The sequence below is a fragment of the Nannospalax galili genome, unplaced genomic scaffold (assembly GCF_000622305.1).
Source record: "Nannospalax galili isolate Female #2095 unplaced genomic scaffold, S.galili_v1.0 scaffold610, whole genome shotgun sequence".
Taxonomy (NCBI): Eukaryota; Metazoa; Chordata; class Mammalia; order Rodentia; family Spalacidae; genus Nannospalax; species Nannospalax galili.
The window spans coordinates 245,866-268,371 of record NW_008329141.1 but is presented as its reverse complement, the minus strand read 5'-3'; the positions used below and the strand labels follow the sequence as shown (position 1 = coordinate 268,371).

At 44.5% G+C, this 22,506-nt stretch overlaps 1 protein-coding gene across 1 annotated transcript in view; it reads left to right on the top strand.

The window, feature by feature from the left end:
* Positions 1 to 22,506, top strand: part of LOC103734495 (aldehyde oxidase 2) — an 88,916-nt gene that overhangs the window by 23,716 nt on the left and 42,694 nt on the right. Inside the window, exons 11-22 of the mRNA XM_008833468.1 lie at positions 166 to 317; positions 1,772 to 1,865; positions 5,728 to 5,837; positions 7,220 to 7,404; positions 8,055 to 8,241; positions 10,416 to 10,508; positions 11,394 to 11,563; positions 12,532 to 12,646; positions 14,746 to 14,868; positions 19,398 to 19,494; positions 19,900 to 20,024; positions 21,618 to 21,751. Of these exons, the coding sequence (XP_008831690.1) occupies positions 166 to 317; positions 1,772 to 1,865; positions 5,728 to 5,837; positions 7,220 to 7,404; positions 8,055 to 8,241; positions 10,416 to 10,508; positions 11,394 to 11,563; positions 12,532 to 12,646; positions 14,746 to 14,868; positions 19,398 to 19,494; positions 19,900 to 20,024; positions 21,618 to 21,751 (1,585 nt within the window). The remainder of the gene's footprint in view (positions 1 to 165; positions 318 to 1,771; positions 1,866 to 5,727; positions 5,838 to 7,219; positions 7,405 to 8,054; positions 8,242 to 10,415; positions 10,509 to 11,393; positions 11,564 to 12,531; positions 12,647 to 14,745; positions 14,869 to 19,397; positions 19,495 to 19,899; positions 20,025 to 21,617; positions 21,752 to 22,506) is intronic.

Below are 22,506 nucleotides of genomic sequence, written 5' to 3'. Positions count from 1 at the left end.
ACACATATACACACAAGACCCAACGCCCAGAAGCTGAGTTAGTCAATCTTGAAGCCCCTAGTGATCCTCTGAGCAGCTATCACACTAGGCAACTGCAAAGTTCATGGTGCCATGACAACAGTTCTGCTCCTCCCATGCCGCCAGTAAAAACGACTTGCTTTCCAGGACTGACCATTGGCGCCGGCTGCAGCCTGGCTCAGGTGAAGGACATCCTGGCTGAGAGCATCTCTGAGCTCCCAGAGGAGAAAACTGAGACCTACAGAGCCCTCCTGAAGCACCTACGGAGCCTGGCAGGCCAGCAGATCCAGAACATGGCAGTAAGTGCCTTGCTGTCAATCATTGGGCACACACTTGCTTTTTGGTCTCACTGAAATGTCAGGATTCTGGCAGAATCAGTATGCCCAAAGGTCTCAACAGATTGAAATGACAGGTCCATAAATAAATATTTCAGGTTAACAAATGTTATTCAATAAAATTCTTAAAGAAAATTCTAGGTGAACGTCAACACAGTAGCTCAGCAACAACACAGGTAAAAAAGGGTGTCATGGCTTTGCTAATTTTGTGACAAGCCTGTCAAAGAGCCTGATCTCATCTTAGACTGTGTTAACAGAAGTAGAATATGCAAAGCAAGAAGGGCAGCCTTTCCTGCACTATTCAGACCACAGGTGGACAGTCGCAATCGTAAGAAAGGAAACGAGGCATGGATGGGTTTTCCAAGTACACGTTTTCCTTCTCCTGCATCCTTGGAGCCTGGGAAGTCAGCAGAGGACTTGAAAAAGTTTCAGAGATTCCAAATGTTCTGTTTTCAGTCAGGAACTCTGACCGGCTCCCAGGAGCCTGGCTAGCAATGGAGAGGGTGACAGAAGAGTTGAGGGGTTGGAGTCACATTCAAAGGAGGAACGGGGGTCAGTCAAAAGGAACATGAGCACTGCCTTCTGGCAGTCAGAGACCCCTGAGAACAGATGATTTATCCCATGGGATGGCCAAGACTAGAAGGGTGTCCACAGATGGGGCATCTGAGAGCAGCTCAGAGGAAACAAAACTTGAGGTTGAAGCTGCTCACAAAGGAACAAGTGTTTCCTGGCCTTGCCTATGTTCCAGTTCAGAGACTACAGCTGGGAGGTCACTTAGATCCTGCCTTACATGGGGGGGGGCGGGGGGGCTGAGTTGAATATTCCATCACTTCCCTCTCAAGCTCTAAGATGCTACAGGCTCAGACCAAGATCCCCAAAGAGAGGCTGTCCATGGCATAGATACCTGGTGCCCTGGCATGGCCCACCTGAGGTCTAGTCATTTCAAGGTCCATGAAGGATGAGGCTGGGAATCTGTGTCCCAAGGCAGGATACTTTTTCTGAGGCTGGTCCCTTGGCCATCTGCACCATCAGATTAGCCACAAACCTTATAACTATACATCCTAGCTGGGATATATTGGTCAAGTTTCATGATTTCTCTATGATGCAGTGTCTTACCCTGTGAAATAGAAATAATGGCTTCCATCTCGGTGGGTTGTTTTGAACAGACACAACAGAGATTAGAAAGCACTTGGAATGTGCCAAATGCTAGCCAGGGAAGTGTTAGTTATCTCCTTCCTTTTCTATTCCGAAGGAATTGCGGGGGGGGGGGGGCTTCCCAACACCCCGGAGTGACTCTTCTCAGTGAAAAACTGCCTGAGAATCTTCTTGACCCATATATCACCCTGAGAGGACCATAGGCAGTGTCTGTCAGGTAGAAAAACAGAGAGACTAACCAAGCTGTAACTCTCTTTTCTTAGTCCTTAGGTGGACATATTATAAGCCGGCATTGCTATTCAGACCTGAATCCTATTCTTTCTGTGGGCAACACTGCCCTCAATCTGTTATCAGAAGGTAAGCTACATTTTGAGCACCTCTTAAAGAGTTTTTGTCCTTTTTATTTTTAAATTTTCTTAAGGAACTGCTTTAAATTGTAGCCTGGGCACTGACTTTCAATTCACCATGGGGAGCTCCCATCATAGGTAAGGCACATTGTAGCAATGGTCAGTGGTGCTTCCTCCTGGCAACACACACACACACACACACACACACACACACACACGCACGCACGCACGCACGCACGCATGCACGCACACATAAGCACACAACCCAGGACCACATGCTCAAAGCTAATGTACTAGTTCACATGTTCTTGCTTGACCAGGGGTGATGTGCAGAGGCTGACATAAGAGAGTCTGCAGGGAGCTAGGGAGACAGCTCAGCAGTTAAGAGCACATACTGCTCTTAAAGGGGACCTGAGTTCAATTTCCAGAACCCACATTGGGTGCACCTGTAACTCCAGCCCCAGAGGAATCTCTGGCTTCTTTGGGCACCTGCACTCACATGCACAGACCCACACACAGAGACACACAATTAAAAATAATAAAAATAAGCCAGGCATGGTGGTACACACCTTTAATCCCAGCACCCAGGAGGCAGAGAAGATCTCTGTGAGTTCAAGGCCATCCTGGTCTACATAGTGAGTTCCAGGCCAGCTGGGGCTACAGAGAGACCCTGTCTCAAAAAGATCAAAAAAAATTAATAATAATAATAATAATAATAATAATAGGGGCTGGAGAGATGACTCATCAGCTAAGAGCACTAACTGCTCTTCCAGAGGACCTGGGTTTGGTTCCCAGCATCCATATGGAGGCTAACAACCATCCATAATTCCTGTTCCAGGGAATCTGATGCCCTCTTCTGGCCTCTGTAGGCATTATACACATGGGTGCACTTACATACATGCAGGAAACATTACATACACATAAAAATTAAAGATAAAGCCAGGCATGGTGGCACACACCTTTAGTCCCAGCACTCAGGAGGAAGAAGCAGGTGGATCTCTGTGAGATCAAGGCCAGCCTGGTCTACATAGTGAGTTCCAGCCCAGCTGGAGCTGCAGAAGACCCTGTCTCAAAAAGACAAAATAAATAAATAAATAAATAAATAAATAAATAAATAAAAATAAATTTAAATTTAAAACAGAAACAAAAACAAAAGAGTGAGTTTGCAGAGTTCACCTCCCTGTGGCCTAAGGAACTGAGGCTCTCAAATTCGTCCTTTAATCTCCACACCCCCTACCCCCACCAACCCACCCGCCCCCTTTAAGTTACTCTTCTCCTACTCAGGTGCTAGGTAAGAAGCCATCAGTCTGGTGAGGACACCACGGCCCCTCTGGGGAGGGGAAGGCATTGTGACTCATTTTAATTGCTGGCCAAATGGAGCATTTCCTTGAGGCAGCTCTCTGCTAATCCACCTTCCTGTTCCTCTAGTCTTCTATGCACTTAGGCTGTTTTGTGCTGCTCCACAAGTGCTAACACCCCCTTGACAGCAGGCTAAGTACTGACACTTCACACATCTCATCCCCAAGCTGCTGGGTGGCCTCCAGCACATGTCAAATTTCCAAAAAGGGATAGGACGCTAACTTAGCTTGGTCATGCGTCTATAACTGAAAGTGGGTCATTTAATGAAGAAAAATGTCTTTCTCATGGTTCTGGAGGCTAGGAAGTCAAAGGTCAAAGTGATATAATCCAATGACAGCCTTCTTACTGTGCTAGAAGGCAGAAGCATAAGAAAGAGCAAGAGGGAGCCAAATTCATCCTTTTATAACAGCGCCAATCCCACCCCAGGGGTGGAACCTAGTGACCTCATCTAGTGACTCATCTCAGGGCCTTGTTCATATTAGGCGAATCCTCTACACAGCCACACTTCAGCTCAAGGATCTCATCTCTTGATATTGTTACAAAGGCAATTATCTTCGTGAACTAAATCAAGCTTTTTTAATCTTTTATTACATTTATTTATTTCATTTATCGGGAGGGGGTATGTGCATACGCATGCCACAGAGCACATGTGGAGCTCAGAGGAAAAATCTGTGGGAGTCAGGTCTCTCCTTCCACTATGTGGGTCCCAGGGACTGAACTCAGGTCATCAGGCTTGGCAGCAAGTACCTTTGCCTGCTGAGCCATCTCCCCAGTCCTAAATTTTGACAGGATCTAGCATTCAAACCTTAACAAATGCAGATTTCTGTCTGTTTTCCTATTTATTGAGTATACTTCACCTTCCCACGAGGCTACCCTGTCCTGTCCCCAGGGCTTCCAGCTCTGAAATACCCTCTGCTTCCTGACAGCGTGAGAACCCATCCAAAACCAGCTTCCTCTGTCCCTCCCACTCCTGCAACAGATCCTTGACTCACTGCCACCCCCCAAACACAGGGGTACAGCGGAAACAATCAAAACCTCTGTCTCACAGACTTCCAGGCTGTATCCATCCAGGGATGGCACAGCTCCCTGAGGTGTTTCTGCTGACTTAATCCTGTCACTCACTCTGATAGGTCACATGTGGTAAGGAGAGGCTTAGGAACTGAGGAAAAATGTTCTCTCTACCCCATGACTCAGGCCTTATTCCCCTATTGGCTTTGTGTGAGGCCTACTAGGGCAAAGGAGGGTCAGCATGCTGACTGAGCCAGGCTTCTCACTGAGGACATCGGGCTTACAGTCTGAATGACCCCAGTTCAACCTTCAAGGACCAAAAGAGAAGAAGCCAAGATTCTGGGATACACCAGCATAGTGAGGGTAGCCTGGCCCCTATCCAGAGCCTTCCACTATCATAGTGGTAACAGTGTTCTACTTTCCCAGCTCTGCCAGAGCTCCCTCTGCCCTCCACTACTCCAGAGAAGGTGGTAGCTCAGCTCACCAACCCAGCAGCAAGGCAGGTGGGCAGTGATCAGCAGGGGCTCCTTTGGACTTTCCATCTGTTCACGACTATGCCAGTGTTCCAACTCGCAAGGTGCCGATGATGCCAGAGACAGAACCTTTGTCATCTCTGGGCTACAGTGTGCCCTCTTCATGGCACAGCCTATACTCTGAAAAGTATAAACTAGTGCACTGGAGAGGTGGCTCATCAGTTAAGAACACTGGAACTGACCCAGGTTCAGTTCCTAACACCCACATGGCAGTGTACATAACTCCAGTTCCAGAGGATCCAACACTCTCTTCTGACCTCCACAGGTGTGTGTGCCCTTACATACATGCAGGCGAAGCAGTCATAAACATAAAATAAAAATAGCAAATGAATTTTTTTAAGTACAAACCATGTTTTAAAATCAGGGAACACAGTTCTGGTCCCAAGAGGCCAATAGAGCCCAAAGGAAGCTTGGTAAACTGTTCCCTTTGCTTTAAAGGTGCATCAGCCTTGGGAAGTTGAAACCACAGTTAAGTAGAAAAAATAAATCCAGCTGGGCGTGGTGGTGCACTTTAGTCCCAGCACTCAGGAGGCAGAGGCAGGCAGATCTCTGTGAGTTCAAGGCTAGCCTGGTCTACATAGTGAGTTCCAGGATAGCTGGGGCAACAAGAAGACCCTGTCTCAAAAAAACATAAATAAATAAATAAAATAAATCCAATGATCTGAACTCTGTTAATAATGAAAGCAAACCTAGCATCAGTTTAGTTATGCCCCAGCTGTGACCCTTACTGTTCAGTGGTTCATTAGTTAGCAAGCCTCTGCTGAAGGATGGAAACCCACAGTGGGGTGCATATAACTTGTGCAATGATAGGACAGATGTCATGAGCAGTAGAAGAAAAGGGGACCCTATGATAGAGTCACAGACTCAGACCTCTGCACCGCTCCGGATGTAGGCCTTCTCCAGGAGCTAACATTTAAAGGTCCAGAATGACCTTTTCTTATGACTGTACAGAAATACCATTTCCTTCCACAGACGATATGAGGCAGATTCCTCTAGATGAACATTTTCTCGCTGGGTTGGCAAGTTCAGACCTGAAGCCAGAAGAGATTTTGGGATCTGTGCACATCCCTCACTCTCAAAAGGTAAGAATCCCACTGTTGGCTTTGAAGATGATTTTCCCCCCTGTCATAATGGGGTCGTCATCTTTAGAAATCAGAAAAATAGATGGAAGGAAAATAACTGTGCCCTGAATACCTATTTCCTGTCCCACTGTAAACTGGATCAACAGCAAGGCCCTGGAACAGCCGTGAGCAAATGGCTCCAGGGTGTGGACTTGGGTTGTTGTTGCAGCTGTGGGGTGTGTCCCGCAGAAGGCTGTGGTCATGCTCCCAAGCTCCCTCCTTTCCATGGTGAAAGAAAGCTCTCTGGCTGTGCATGGAGACTCTCTACCTGACCCACAGGGAGATGGAGTAGTCCAGGTCTTGGCCTCTCCACCTCCATTTCTGCCAGCCCCAACAGCTCATAGGAACACCAGGCCTCCAGATGTTCACTGGCCCAAAATCCCTGGGGTTGGTGTGGCCACCCAGCCAGCTATGGAGGTGGCCTTCTGTCCTCACTCCCTGTTCCTTGTGCCTCTTCCAAAAGCTATGCTTGACTCAAAGAGGACAGACTTTCCAGAGAGAAACAGTCACACACACACACACACACACACACACACACACACACACACACACACACAACCTAAAGCCTGAAGCAGCTTACAGTGGAGGAAATCTTAAGTTACACGTCAGCTATGGATGGTCTTTGTTAGTTTTTTCCTTTGGAATGAAAATTCTGACATGCATTCCCATTCAAAAGTGCATTTGTGTCTGGGAAAAGGCAGCAGACATAAAAACAGGTAGATGAAGCATGAGAGCCTTAAAGGACGCAAAGGGAAAGCAGGGAGGGCTGGGGGCAGCACCAGTACTGGCCTCGGGGGCAGATATCACCCCTGACTGCTGTTCCTAACTCGGCAGCCCTTAGTTCACTGTTGGAACATTACATTCAGCTCCCTTTTGAGTTTCGCCAAATGGAAAAGTGATAGTTTCTACAAATTAATAAATAGGGAAGGTCTCTTTTGAATTTAGAAGCTCCTGTGTTCAGAGGACTCCTCTCTCCTCATGGAGACAAAGCTATCCAAAGACTGGAGGAGATGGTTTCAGAAATGCATCCATCCCCTAAATACCAGACATCTAAATACCAGACAAGGTTTTTCTCCCAGCATGGTTTCCACAGCATCGTCGGCAGAGCTCTCCTGACCTCTGATGTGGAGTGATTCTTGAAGGTGTCCATAGCCTCCACAATGAGCTTTTAGCAAGTTCTCACTCTCAGCAAGAAGGCAGCCAGGGTGTCTCCCATTAATGCAACTTCCCTCTACATCCCATTACACAAGTCTAAGTGATCGATTATCGGCACCACGAAGGAAACCATGCTCTCAGTTATGTATGACATATCCGATAACCCCATATGGTTTCTGTCTCCACAGTGGGAGTTTGTGTCTGCCTTCCGACAGGCCCAGTGCCATCAAAATGCCTTGCCTGATGTGAGTGCTGGCATGAGGGTACTGTTCAAAAAAGGCACAGACACGATTGAGGAACTGAGCATCGCCTATGGAGGGGTGGGGCCTGCTACCATCAGTGCACACATAGCCTGCCAGCAGCTCCTCGGCAGGTAAGCCATAAGCCTTGCTTTGAAGGTGAACCTTGATGATGAGAAAAACAAGTTGGCTCAGACAACTGTTGACAAAGCCCTGGAATGATGGGAACACTTGTAAAATCACCGCTTGTTCTTTCTTTAACTGTGTTGAATGAATTAAACATTGCTTGGCTTCAACTAGTTGGATGCCACTTTTCGGGTGAGGAACACAACAAAAATGGCCCAGTGCTGAATTTACACAGCAGATATTTCCCCACCCAACCCTTGTTCTCCTGCAAAGCAGCATGCAGCAGATCCCCTCCAAACAGCTTCTAAGCAGTACCTAATGCTCCTACAGCAGGGAGTACTTCATTTCTTCCTGAGTAAAGGCAGTAGCCAAGGTTAAGTTCTGATAGAGTTTAAAATTTTCTAGAATGCTCTAGAATATTCTGCCTTTGAAACATGCTTGATTTATATTACAATGGAAAAGGTCCCATTTTTTTCCCTGCCATGACCCTTGCACCATCTGGAACAGCCTCTTCAGGCTTTGATTTTCCAGAGAACCCTGGTATGGTGATTTCTAAGGAAAACTCTGGGGTCTCCAAAATGTCACTTTCCAATAGCTAGTGTATGGCATGCAATCAGACTGTCCTCTAACTGGTTCTTCCTGCCTCCAACCCTACCAGACGCTGGAATGAGCTCATGCTGGACGAGGCTTGTAGGTGGCTTCTAGATGAAGTCTCCCTCTCCGGCTCAGCTCCAGGGGGCAAGGTGGAGTTCAAGAGGACTCTACTAGTCAGCTTCCTCTTCAAGTTCTACCTGGAGGTTTTGCAGAAATTGAAAGCACAAGTAAAACTGCCCTTGGTGCCTACCGTAAGTACATTGGTGGGTGGGTAACAACTACTCTAACCACACATTGAAATCTCAGTGCTCTGGAAACTAGAAGTCCTTGATCAAGGAAGCAAGGTACAATGACTTGCTTCTGTAATCCCAACACTCAGGAGGCTAAGGAAGGGAGTTCAAAGTGAGTTCAAGGCCAGTCTGAACTACAGACTAAGACACCCTGTCTCAAAATAATAAAATAAGCTGGGCATGGTGGTGGTGCATGCCTTTAGTCCCAGCACTTGGGAGACAAACGCAGGCAGATCTCTGTGAGTTCAAGGCCAGCCTGGTCTACATAGTGCATTCTAGGCCAGCTGGGGCTACGGGGAGACCCTGTCTATAAACAAACAAACAAATAAATAAATAAATAATAAAGGTGTCATTACAGTTAGTTCCTCTTGAGGACTGTGAAAAGAATCTATTACATAGCTTTTGCCTAGCCTGTGGTAGCTTGCTAGCAATCATTAGGGTTCTTTACCTTGTAAATATCACTCTGATGTCTGCTGTCATATGACTATGTCCAAATGTCCCCTTCTTAAAAGGACACCAGTCGGGGCTAGAGAGATGGCTCAGCAGTTAAGAACACTGAGTGCTCTTGCAGAGGACCTGGGTTCAATTCCCAGCACCCACATGGTGGCTAGGAACGGTCCTTAACTCCAGTTCCAGGGGAATCCAAAGCCCTCTTCTGACCTCCGTAACATTGCACAACACAGGTGCACTCACTTATATGCAGGCAATATACTCATACACATAAAATAAAAATAATAAATAAAAAATATAAAAGGACACCAGTCATAATTATGGCTAATTTATGAGCTCTTTTAAATAATTTTAAAGCATTTTATTTATTTTTATTTTATGTGTACAAGTATATTGCCTGCATGTGTGTGAGTGCACCCATGTCGTGCAATGCCACCGAGGTCAGAAGAGGGCTTCGGATTCCCCTAGAACTGGAGTTAAGGACCGTTCTTAGCCACCACGTGGGTGCTAGGAATTGAACCTGAGTCCTCTGCAAGAGCAATCAGTGCTCTTAACAGCTGAGCCATCTCTCCAGCCCCATGACCTCTTTTAACTTCATTGCCTCTGGAGTAAACATCCTACCTTTCTTAGATAAGGTCACATTCTGAGCTGCTGGAGGTTAGGACTTCAACATATGAATTGGGGAGGATACAATTCAACATCTGGCTGTATCAACTCCTTGCAACCACAAGCTCCTAGCTTTCCCATGGCTTTTGCAAACTGCTTTGTGGGCAGCCTGTGCTATTACCTGTCCTCTGTTCTGGGCTAGGTTTTGTCAATCCCCAGCCGGGGTCCTAGGATTCAGCCCTGCAGGGCTACATGAGGCTCTGGATGTCCTCTGAGCACTAAAATGTTACGGTGTCTCTGTCTCTACTGTATGATTTTTTTTCTTTAAAAATAAACTTTATTGAAGTATAATTTACAGTAAAACAATGGATAATAAATTTATAATTAAAAGTACCTGTTTAAATTCTGTACACTTTGACAAATATATACTCAAACTAAACATAGAGCATTTCCATCACCCCAAAGAGTACCCTCCCCCTACTTATGTAACCATCCCACCCCTGCCCAGGCAAACACTGATCTGCTTTGTGGTACTCAGATTCATTTTTCTTTGTCTAGAATTTTGTAATCAATATGAAATGTGAAGTAGAATTTTATCTACTACCGAATTTCAGTGACTCAGATGAAGAATTGCCACTTAAGTTTCTCAGTCTAGACACTTGGTGTCCTTCAGTGACACCCAGAGCAACCTTCCTTCACAGAAAAAGCTGAAATCTTGGAAAAAGAAAAAAAAAATTCAAGCCCCGTTTGTGGACTCTGGGCTCCAGTTTATTCTGTGATGGCTTACCAGACAATAGTTTCTTCCCTAGCACACACACACACACACACACACACACACACACACACCCCGACTCCACTCACTGGCCGGGACTTGAGGATCAGATTCAAACCAGTCAATCCAGGCCCTCACTTTGGAAGGGAGGATGGGGGAGTATCATAAAAAGTGGAACTCTGGTAAGTAGCATGGCCTTTGACCATGCTGATCACCCTTCATGCATTAGTGGAGCCATTTCCACATAAACCCAAGCCCAGCTTGATGTAGACTAATCAGCTTCTCTCTTTGTGCTGAGTTATTCCAGGACAACCGGAGTTATCCAGAGATTGCAGACCGGTTCCTAAGTGCTCTGGAAGATTTCCAGGTCACATTACCCCAGGGACTCCAAATGTACCAGGTCAGTGAGTATGAGTTCACTGAAACCTAGACACAGAGAGACAAGCTAGATCATGTGTGAACTGAGCAAGCAGTTCAGAGGGGTGATTTTTAGTTCTGATTTTCTAGTTGTTTCTAGTCCAAATCAGGGAGACCTCTGAAACCCAAGGTCAAGCCTGAGCTGCCACTGGAGGAATACAGACTAATAACCAAGGTCACCTCAAACTGATATTCCTTGGGCATTTGTGAGCTCAAAGGTTAATCTTCTAGCCAAAATTACAGATATTCAGTCTCCAGTCAGTGAACAAAAGGCCTACAGGTGACTGAGCTCACTCTTCTAGAAGGAAGATTTAGAAATTAGCTGCTCTTGTTGTGCACAGCTCCCCCACTACACACACACACACACACACACACACACACACACACACACACACACACATGCCCCTTCTCAGAGAAGAATTCCAGAACAAACTTTCTCCATTTCCTTCCACTCCTGGTATGCTTAGACTACTTACAGGGACAGCTAGGATCCCTTAATCTGAATCTAGATAATTCCATTCCCACACCCCTCACCACCACCAGAGACACCACCCCCCTCATTAACATTCAGGCTACTTACTTAGATTTTGGTGTCTGGCCATGGCACAGAAGGGGAAAGTAGAGTGTCTTTCACATACTTCACATTTTATCAAAAGACTGGCTTGTCTGAGGCATTGCCACATATCTGAAATGACAATATCCCACTCCAGTTACATCATTAAATTGCTGTGCTAATCATCTGACTTGCTCCAGTGTTTGTTGCCCGAAGGGACTGTCCTGTTGCTCCATCCCAAGTCAGGAGTGCTGTTGATTAGCCAGGCCATTTGAGTTGAAAGGTTTCTAGGCCAACTCTTGTTTTCCTCTGTAGAGAGTGGATTCTCACCAGCCTCCCCGAGATGCAGTTGGACGTCCCATCATGCACCTATCAGGTCTTAAACACGCTACAGGGGAAGCCATATTTTGTGATGACATTCCCAGGGTGGATAAAGAACTTTTTATGGCTTTGGTGACCAGCACCAGGGCTCATGCAAAAATCATGTAAGTAAAGCAAAAGCTTTCAAAAGCCTTTTAAAGGCTTGCCTGGGGATTGCCTCATAGGAATGTACCCTCTTCTGCAATGTCCCAAACCAAAGAGCCTACAAAGAAAAGAAAAAAGAAAAGGGGCTGGAGCAATGGTTCAGCAGTTAAGAGCACTGGCTGCTCTTGCAGAGGACCTGGGTTCCCAGCACCTACATGGCAGCTAACAACCACTCATAACTCCAGTTCCAGAGCTTTCCACGGGCAGTGCATACACGCATGGGTACACTTACACACATGCAGGCAATACACTCATACACATAAAATAATAATAAAATATTTTTTTGTAAAAAGAGAAAAAAAAAAAGACCATCATGAAAAAAAAAGTCATAGGGGATGAAGAGAGTTCAGTTGGCAGAGTGCCCAACCGGCATACACAAAGCCTTGGGTTCAAACCCCAGCACACCATAAACCTAGGATGGTGGTACATGACTATAATTCCGGGGCTGGGGAGGCAGAGGCAGGAGGATCAGAAGCTCAAGGTCATCCTCAGTTACCTAGCAAATTCTAGGCCAGCCTGGGCTATATGAGACCCTGTCGCTGAAAAAAGGAAAAAAAAGCATGGATGTGGGCCTTTTGCCTTTTCCATCCACTGCTGCAGCCTCAAGCACGGCTCAGAGACAACTCTGATATTCAACTGATTATGATAAACAATGAAATACCAACTTCATTACTGAATAGGAAATAACCTCTGTCATAAGCTTCCAAAGAAAGCCAGTCACACTGTCCCGCCCTAGGAGCTACAAGTGTTACCTTGTGACCCTACGGGCCTCCTGGACCCTACTCTATGGCAGGTCCATTCTGACTAATCGGGTTGGGTTCATTGTTACGTGTTTTTCTTTTCAGCTATGCTGTATTCTTCCCTCAGGTTTGGGGCCCTCAAAGTTTGCTGATGTCTCTTTCCTAAATATATCTCTCTGTGTGTTCAGCTCAATTGATTCCTCTGAGGTCCTTGAACTACCTGGAGTGGTTGATGTGATAACAGCTGAAGATATTCAAGGCACCAATAACACTGAGGATGAGAAATTGTTGGCTTTAGATGAGGTATGATGGGACATACTTTCCCAAATGACTGTGCAGATAACTACCCAGAGACCACCGTCACCCAGTTGTCCTTGCCTCCTAGCTTTTTCTACCATTGAGAGACAGAAGTGTCAAGCCTATTGGTGCTTCTCTATCCCAATGCCTTGCTTTCCTGGAGTCAGGAAATAACAGAGTAAACAAACTAATAACAGCCCTAATTCAGCCACTATGTGCCCTTGAGTTCATTTACCTTCATCTGAACAGTAAATACAAGGAACTGATCTGTGGAATACTCTAGAAATGTCTAGAAAGGAAAGGGGGGAGAGGAACACAGCCATACCTTCTTAATCTCCCCAGTCCCACCTTCTTTCACACACACTCCATGTTTGGCGTAAAGTTGTCCTGTCTGTCTCTGGCCTTCTAATTCGAATTCAACAATCATTTATGGAACACCTGATTTTAGGGCCAGTATGCTTAGGTTTCTGTTCTAGAGTTTCCACTCACTGCCCTTGGATTCCACCATCTGTTTTTTATTTTTATTTTTTAATCTGAGACATGGTCTCCCTATAACCTTAGTTGGCCTGGAACTCACTATATAGGCCTTGAACTCTCAGAGATCCACATGCCACTGCCTCCCAAGTGCTGGGATTAAAGGTGTGTGCTATTATGCCCAGCCTGGGTTCTACCACCTATAACAGAAGAATGATCGCAGCACACACTTCATTGTGTCATTGTAGGATTTAAATGAGTAAGTATACATAAAGTGCCGAGGACAGAGTTTGACATATGAAACATCTCACTAAATGCTAGCTATTATTGTCACACATGACAGATAAAGGGTCCCACACAGTTCTCCTCCAGCTGCAGAAGAGATAATTGTTCTTTTGGCTGAATCAGCTGAAGAGGCTGGCTGTGGTTTAGGAGCTGTGCTAGTTTATTTGAGCTGCCATAATAAAATTGTGTAAGCCGGGAGACTTAACCAATAGAAATATATTCTCACAGTTCTAGAGCTGAGTCCAAGCCCCATATGGTGTCAGCAGGTCTGACTGCAGCAGATGGCTGCCTTCTCACTGAGTCTTCATTCTGTCTTTTTATGTTCTCTCTTCCTCTTCTTTAAGGTCACCAGTCATATTGCATCAAGGTCCCCCATCCTTATGACCTCTGTAAAACTCCTATCTCCAAATACAATTGCATTGGGGCCAAGACTTCAACATATGAATTGGTGGTCAAGAGGACATAGTTCAGTTCACAACAGAAGCCATACACTTATACTTATGCTTAACCATGACACTATGAAGGGGATGTACATAAACACAGCTCAACAGAGAGTGCAGCTGGTTCAGGTTGCAGCCAATCTCACACCTACTCTGGGACTTACACTTTCTGAATGAAAGGGCCAGTGAGTGAAAGTGTATTATATACATTTGTGTATCCATGGGGCTGGAAAGATGGCTCAGCAGTTAAGAGCACCGACTGCTCTTGCAGAGTACCCGGATTCGATTCCCAGCACCCACATGGTGGCTATGAACTGTCCTTAACTCCAGTTCCAGGGGAATCCAAATCCCTCTTCTAACCTCCACAGCATTGCACGACACGGGTGCACTCACATACATGCAGGCAATACACTCATACACATTAAATAAATAAATAAATAAATAAATAAATAAATAAATAATAACTATTAAAATAATAAATATATTTGTGTATGTGTTTGATGCTGCAAATCAAGCCCAGGGGTCTTTCAAGCACTGTACCACTGAGCTACACCCCCAGTCCTTCATTATTGTTTTAATTTTACTGAAGCACATGTGGTTGAATATGATTCCAAAGCAGTTATTACTGTTTAATAATTACATCTAAGACTCGGACCGCTAGTAGGCTAAGCTTGGCCTCTGTTTATTTATTTATTATTACTATGGTATGTGAGAGACAGAGTTGTGGGAGAGGTGCACATGCCAGGTTGTATATGTGGCGGTCAGAGGACAGTTTTGTGGAGCTGGTTCTTTTCATCCACTGTTATGTGGGCTCTGAAAATTAAACTTGGGTCTCGAAGCTTGCATAACAAAAACATCCACCAGCTGAGCCATCTTCTTAGCCCTCTGTCCGCTGTACCCCCACAGGTGCTTTGTGTAGGCCAGGTCATCTGTGCTGTGGTTGCAGAAACTGATGTCCAGGCAAAACGAGCAACTGGAAAAATAAAAATCACCTATGAGGATCTGAAGCCTGTAATTTTTACCATTGAGGTAAGTGGGGCTGGTCAGTCCCCCTGAGGTTGTAAAGTCAAAAACATCTTTGTTAATGTCTTAATATTAGCAAGACTGATTTAGCAATCTCATTTTTTTTTTCTTGGCACTTGCTTAACTCTGGAAAAATCAACTTTCTCTGAAAAATATTACTAGTATGAGCCGAAGTTATCTTTAGCTCCAAGAAACAGAAAAAAAATAAGGAGAATGGAAGTTTTTCTCTCACATTTAAAAAGCCAACACTTAAGTAGCCAGGCCTAGCGGCACAGCTTTGTGCTTCCAGCTATGTGGCATGTTGAGGCAGAAGGACTAGAGGTTCCAGGCCTGCCTGGGCTATGCAGAGAGAGAGTTCAAGGGCAACTTAATGAGATCCTGTCTCAAAATAAAAAGTAGGAAGAGGCATGGAGACGTAGCTCAGTGAGCCCAGTGGTAGACTGCCTAGCATGTATGAGGCCCTAGGTTAGATTCCCTGTATCAACGAGAGACAGAGACAGAGAGACAGAGAAAAACAGAAACAGAGACAAAGAGGTCAGTTCAAGGCTTTTATGGTATGCTAGCCTGTTTGTATCTGTTCATATGGCTCATATGGTATGCTTTGTATTGCTATAACAGAATTCCTGAGTCTGGATAATTTATAATGAACAAAAATTTATTTTTCATGGTTCTGGTGTCTGCAAAGTTCAAACTGCAGGACTGCCTAGGATGCTACATGATTCCAGAAGATGGAAGGGCAAGAGAATATGAGAGAGAAACTTTCATAACAAGCTCATTCTCTCTTGATAACGAACCTATTCTATCATGATAATTATAATAACTCATCCATGAGAGCAGAGCCACCATGACCTACTACCTCTTAAAGGCCCCACCTCTTGTTCTTAATGTCCATTCTCATCATCTTCCTCAAGTAGGAAGATCCCAGGTTTTTATGGCTACGTGGCCGTCTGGAATAGAATCTGTCCTTGCAGTTAGACATGGCAGGTGTCTTTCTATGTAGCACTGGCTCAGGACCCTGCCGTGCCTAACTGCAAGGACAGATTCTATTCCAGACGGCCACGTAGGCACCAAAATCTTGGGATCTTCTTTCTTGAGGAAGATGATGAGAATGGACATTAAGAACAAGAATATCTTCAAAATAGCCCCAACATAGTGAAAATTTCATGACAGAATTCCACAGAAATTTCCACTCTCATGTCTAGGTATCGGAATTCGAGTTATATTTTCAGAGAAGATAATGGAGTGAAAATAGAAAATTCAGGTGTGGACTAGGGTGTTAATTACCTTTCCATTACTTTACCAAATACCTGAGATCATCGCCTTATAGGGAGGGAAGGTTTCTTTTGGCTCACAGGTTTAGAGGTTGGCTTCATTGCTTTGCCAGATAATACATCATAGTGATCTCACACAGTTGAGCAAAAATGCTACTTTATGTCTGGGACAGGAAAAAGAGAAGGAGGAAAAGATCAGATGTCGCAATCCACTTTGAGAGCATACCCCCAATAACCTAAAACCTTCCAGTCATCCTCACCTGTTAAGATTTCCACCCATCTCCACACTGAAGACCAGGTCAAGAGGGGTGCCAAGCTTGGGCTAAGCCTCTGATTCATGAGTGTTTGGAACAGTGCAGATCCAAACTACAGCAATATGGATTTGCAGCTTCTAACTCAATGAGAGATAGGTTCAGAGAAATCAGACTCAGAAAAAGCCAACTTATTTCTGGGCTTGTAACAGAACCACAGCAAGTATGCAAAGACCCTGGTGAGCCATTGGGACAGCTTTAGAAGTGACTGAGAAGTACAAATCATTCAGTGGCAGAAGAACATTAAGAAACCATGGTTCTTGATCTTTCTAGACCAAATCAACTCTGCTCCAGTTCCCGTTTGCCAAATTCCAAGGAACTCAGGCTTTCTTGGATTACTCTCCTTTCTTGGGTCATGCTAGGGTACTAACATATGTTTTTCAAATTTCAATTTGAGGTCTATTTTCCTCAGGGCCAATGGCAGCCCCCAAGGACATCCCCTTGACCTATTCTGGGAATCCCAGTGTTTAAAGATCTAGAGCTCTTTAAGAAGACTATTTAGAGTCAATAAATAATTCTTTGATGAAAATCAGGAGACAAAAGCCAGGCGTGGTGGCACATGCCTTTTATCCCAGCACTCTGGAGGCACAGACAGAGGGATCTCTGTGAGTTTGAGGCTAGCCTGGTCTACACAGCTGGGGCTACAGGGAGACCCTGTCTCAAAAATATCAAAAAAAAAAAGAAAATCAAGAGACAAAAGTCATATATACCAATACTGATTAAACTACCTATTTGTTCATTAATCTATTCATATGGATATTCATATAAATGTTATACATTATGTATGTTGTAGATGATATATGTGTGTCATATAAATAACTATTATATATAAATATATCTATGTGAGAGGCAGGTACTAGAAACCAACTGCCAAATCTGAATTACAGCTATGTCCCTTACTACCTCAGTGACCTTAGGTAAGGAATGAACATCTGTGTACACAGTTTACTCATCTGCAAAGGGAGGGAGGTCAGTAATAATATGAATGTCATAAAAGTAAATGAGTTAATATGTATAAAACACTTAGAACGGTGTCTAACTCATAGTTCTTGCTAAATATTACACATCTTATCAGAAGATTGTATGTCTTCTGACACACAATATTGCGATATGCATTTTTCCATATGCACCACTGTGACTTATTGAGGTCTAGCATAGCATGAAATAAAATTTTCAGTTACAGGGAGATTTTCTTCTTCTTAAGAAACCAGGTAGCTTTCATTTGAAAAGATGAGTTTTTGTTTTGTTTCCAGAGCTGGAGATTGAACCCAGGGTCTTGTACATGCTAGGCAAGTTCTCTGGGACAGTTACTTCCCCTGTCCTAGGCAAGAAGTTCCTGAAAACTAAGTCTGTGTTCACATGTTGCCTCCATCACATATTTTCTCCTCTCTAAGTCCAGTTTCTTTATCTTCAATATAGAGGTAACAATAGAATTAATGCAAAAATATATAAATACACTGTTACTATATACTGTTTGCTACAAAGCAAGAACTCAATAAATACTAGCTGTTCTTGCTATCACCATTAACAAGCAAAGCTGTGACTCTAAGGCCTTCACACATATTAGCTCATTTACTTTTATGATGACCTGATGAGGTTCATCTTATTACTACCCCCCTTCTATAGGTGGAGTTCAAGAATACAGGAGACAGGTGTCATTCTAAAATGTAGGGCTGGAGAGATGGCTGAAAAGCACCAGTTGCTCTTGCAAAGGACCTGGGATTGATTCCCAGAACCCACATGGTGGCTAACAACCATCCATACCTCCAGTTTCAGGGGAATCCAATGCCCTCTCTGACTTCAAGGGCATTGAACAAAATGGGTGCACTAACACACATGCAGGCAATACACTCATACACGTAAAATAAAAATAATAAATAAAGGGGGCCAGAGAGATGGCTCAGCAGTTAAGAGCACTGACTGCTCTTGCAGAGGACCCAAGTTCAATTCCTAGCACCCACATGGCAGCTAACAACCATCTGTAACACCAGTTCCAGGAGATCTGATGCTCTTCTCTGACCTACACTGAGATTGCACAACATGGGTATACCTACCTACATGCAGGCAATACACTCATACACATAAAATAAAATAATAAAATATTTTTTAAAAATAATAATTTTTTTGTCTTTTTGAGACAGGGTCTCCTTGTAGCCCCAGCTGTCCTAGAACTATGTAGACCAGGCTGGCCTCAAACTCATAAAGATCTGCCTGCCTCTGCCTCCCAAGTGCTGGGATTAAAGGCATGTGCCACCACACCCAGCAATAAAATAATTTTTAAGAAATAAAAATAAAATAAAATGTGGGGAGACACCTTGGATCTACAGGATCAGCAGGCACCAGTTGTGGTAGGTCAGTTCACAGAACTAAAGAATGGAATGATGGAATGCCTTCCAGTCTTTATGTGCAAGTCAGAAAACGGAGAGAGAGAGAGAGAGAGAGAGAGAGAGAGAGAGAGAGAGAGAGACTTTTCAAATATGCAAAATATCCAAAAGAATGAAAGTATTTATGGGCCTTCATGCCTCAGCTGGATGTGAAGACCTCTATCCTCTGCCTCAACACAGCCTCAGCCTTTTCAGAGTCCTAAGTGCAAGAAAGGCAGATGCACATGAACTACCTAAATATCTAGCACACATGTTTCTCCTCAGGAAGAAGGCCCTTGCTTTTCCCACAGTACATTAGCACTTACCACCTGTTCCCTAGAGAGCCATGCTGAAAATGAGAACTCAACATCTCTCATCCACTGTGCCCAGGCCTCAGGGCTGAACACGGCTTCCTTCTTGAAGTTTTTGTAGTCCTTCTGGTTGGTGTTCTCTGAAAATGTAGAAGACATTCCCTCTGATATCTTGTCTACTCTAGAGCTCTTGATTGCTTGACACTTTTTGTATGTCCCTGGAGGCAGCCATTTGAGGACTATACTAGCAAAATTTTGTGTTTTGCTCCTTTTATATAGGATGCTGTTAAACATAATTCATTCCTGTGTCCTGAAAAAAAGCTTGAGCAAGGAAACATTGAGGAGGCATTTGAAAATGTGGATCAGATTGTTGAAGGTAAGCATTTCAGGAGAGTTAATGGATTCCTTCCTTCCTTATGTTCTGAATTGAACATCAAGGGCATTAGAATTCCCAGGAAGCTCGTCCTCTCAAGTCCTGAGGTTTCCCCAAACTTATGTTTCTTCTCAAAGCGTGTGTGTGCACATATACATTTGTGCATGTGTGTTCGGAGGTGAAAGGTCAAAGTAACAGAATAAGTAGAAGAAAAATTCCTAAGATTTGGTTAGTCAAGGGCAGCGTAAGGAACAGAGCCTGGCACTGTTTCTGAAACAGATGCCCTCAGTTGTCACAAGACAAATGTCCAGTTCCTTGGTCACATCCCACCTGGTTTTGAGTTCTCTAAGACATCAGCTTCCAACCTGCACATACCTCCAGGTGTTTTCCTGTCCTTATCCATAACAGGAGAGGTCCATGTTGGAGGACAGGAACATTTTTACATGGAAACACAAAGAGTGCTCGTTATTCCAAAGACAGAGGACAAAGAACTGGACATCTATGTTTCCACACAGGATCCAGCCCACGTGCAGGTAAGGTCCAATCAGACGCCACCACTACCTTCTTAATTCCATCACGATAGTCAGTCTCCGTAGCACAGGTGGCAGCCACTTTACCTGTAAAAAGTTAGAATCCAAATGTTGGATATCTGTAATACAGCCAAGACCACAGAATCTTTTTTATTTTCCCCTGATCTTGTCAAGTAATAAAAGAATAATGCCTGCTCACTTTTTAAATTTTTATATAGTTTGTTTTACTTATTCTTTGAGAATTGCATGCATGTATACAATGCAAGTTGATCATATCCACCACTCCCTATTGCTCCAGTCCAACTCCTCCCAGATCCCAACATACCCCCTCCTAACTTCATGACCTCTTTTCTTTTATCTACAACCCAGTCAGTCCAATTAATGCTACCTATAGGCACATGGGTGTGGGGTACCCACTGGAGCCTGGGCAACTTACTAGTGGCTACACCCTCAAAGAAAAATGACTCTTCCTCCTCCAGCAGCCATCAACCTCAGCTGGTGGTGGGGCCTCATGAGCCCCTCCCCAGTCTATGCTGGAATGTTGACTGGCTTGATCTTATGCAGGTCTTTCTATGAGTGTATGAGTACAGTCATGTCCAGAAGACATAATTTTTCTTTTGAGACAGAGTCTCCTGTATCCCAAGCTGCCCTGGAACTCACTAAGTGGTCAAGGATGACCTTGAACTTCCGATTCCCCTGCTTCTACCTCCTGAGTGCTGGAATTACAGACACGTACTACCATACCAGGTTTATGAGGTGCTGGGGATCAAACCCAGGGCTTCATGCATGCTAGACAAGAACTCTGAGTTACATCCCCAGTCTAAGTATAATCACTTTAAAATAAAACACTGTTTATTTGTATCAGGCTTTTATGAACTCTGTGATTGGATGGCATCACTAAGTTTTTCCTGTTTATTTTTCTCTAAAATAATCATTATAAATAACTTTCAGAGTTAAGACATCACTTTAGACCACAGTTTTACTTCCCCAGACACAGAATGTTGGATGCTCCAACCACAAACATGTTGCCCTCTTTAGGAGGCTATCAGGAGTTTACTGCTTCCCACCTGTTTGGGTCTTCAGACCCAGGCATTTGACCAGGAGTCTAGCTTCTGATAAGAATTCAGGATCTGGGAGCTCAAGAGATGGCTCAGCAGTTAAGAGCACTGGCTGCTCTTGCAGAGAACCTGAGTTCAATTTCCAGCACCCACATGGTGGCTAACAACTGTCAGTAACTCCGGTTCCAGGGGATCTGTTGCCCTCTTCTGGCCTCTGAGGGAATTTCATGCATGTGGTGCATTTACATACATGCAGACAAAACACTCATAAACATAAATTAAAAATAAAGGAGCAGAGCCCTCAACATGGTTCGAGATTTTTTTTTTTTTTATCCAGAGCTGAGGACCAAACCCAGGGCCTTGCACTTGCTAGGCAAGTGCTCTACCACTGAGCTAAATTCCCAACCCCTCAAGAGTCTATGTTCTTACAGGAGGTAATGGATATGAATGGATTCTACTGTGTTGTTATATTTCAGGAAACAAAATGCTTCATTGTTGGTTTAGTCTTAAGATAAACCTCATTATCTCACTTCTGCAGAAAATGGTGTCTTCTACCTTAAACATCCCTATCAACAGGATCACCTGTCACGTGAAACGAGTGGGTGGAGGTTTTGGAGGAAAGGTGGGAAGGCCAGCTGTGTTTGCAGCAATTGCAGCTGTGGGGGCTGTCAAGTAAGTTTACCTGGGAGCTACAAGTATGGGAGGTGCAGCGCTTGGGCAAATAGTAGCTGGACAGCCTGGCTGCTGTCAGAGCCAGCTGTGGTCCCTGTGCAGTTCAGCTTCCTCTCTGTTTCTTTATAAAATGTAGATAACAGCACCTGTCTTCCTACCATTCTGCCCTTTTTGTTTTTGCAAAAGTAAACACAAGACTTGGAATAAGATAGGCTTTAAATAGAAAAAGTGGGGTTATTTGTTGAATACTTCTAGAACCAGGGCTGCCTGGTTCCTGAGCTCCAGGGAAGGTGACTTTAGGGGTCAGGAAAGATTACTTCCCAAGTGCAGTGCCCCCCAACTTTCTTTGCTGCTTTCAGCCTAGAGCAGGATGCCATGAGAAAAGAAAGGCTCCTCACCCTCTATCTGCTCCAAATGATGTCTGTGAAAAGGTGGTCCCTGGGCTGCTCCCAAGGGAAAGTTTGAGTCTTTGCTGTTCACACCTACCACTCAAGTTTAGTTGGTGCTGGCACTGCGGCTCTGTGTTCATTGTCCATGACTGGATTTGTTATCATTGTTGGAGAAGGGGGAGGGGGAAGAACACAGGAAGAGGAGGAGGAGGACTTATTTATTATTTTGTCATCGCCCCAGTCAGTCTACAAAGTCTCCATGCCCAGCTTCCTTTGACAGCCTCGATATAGCTCAGAGCAAGGTCCTGGAGCACTCTGACACGTGTCTTCATCTGCAGTGACAGGTGGAAAAAAGCAGGGTCTGAA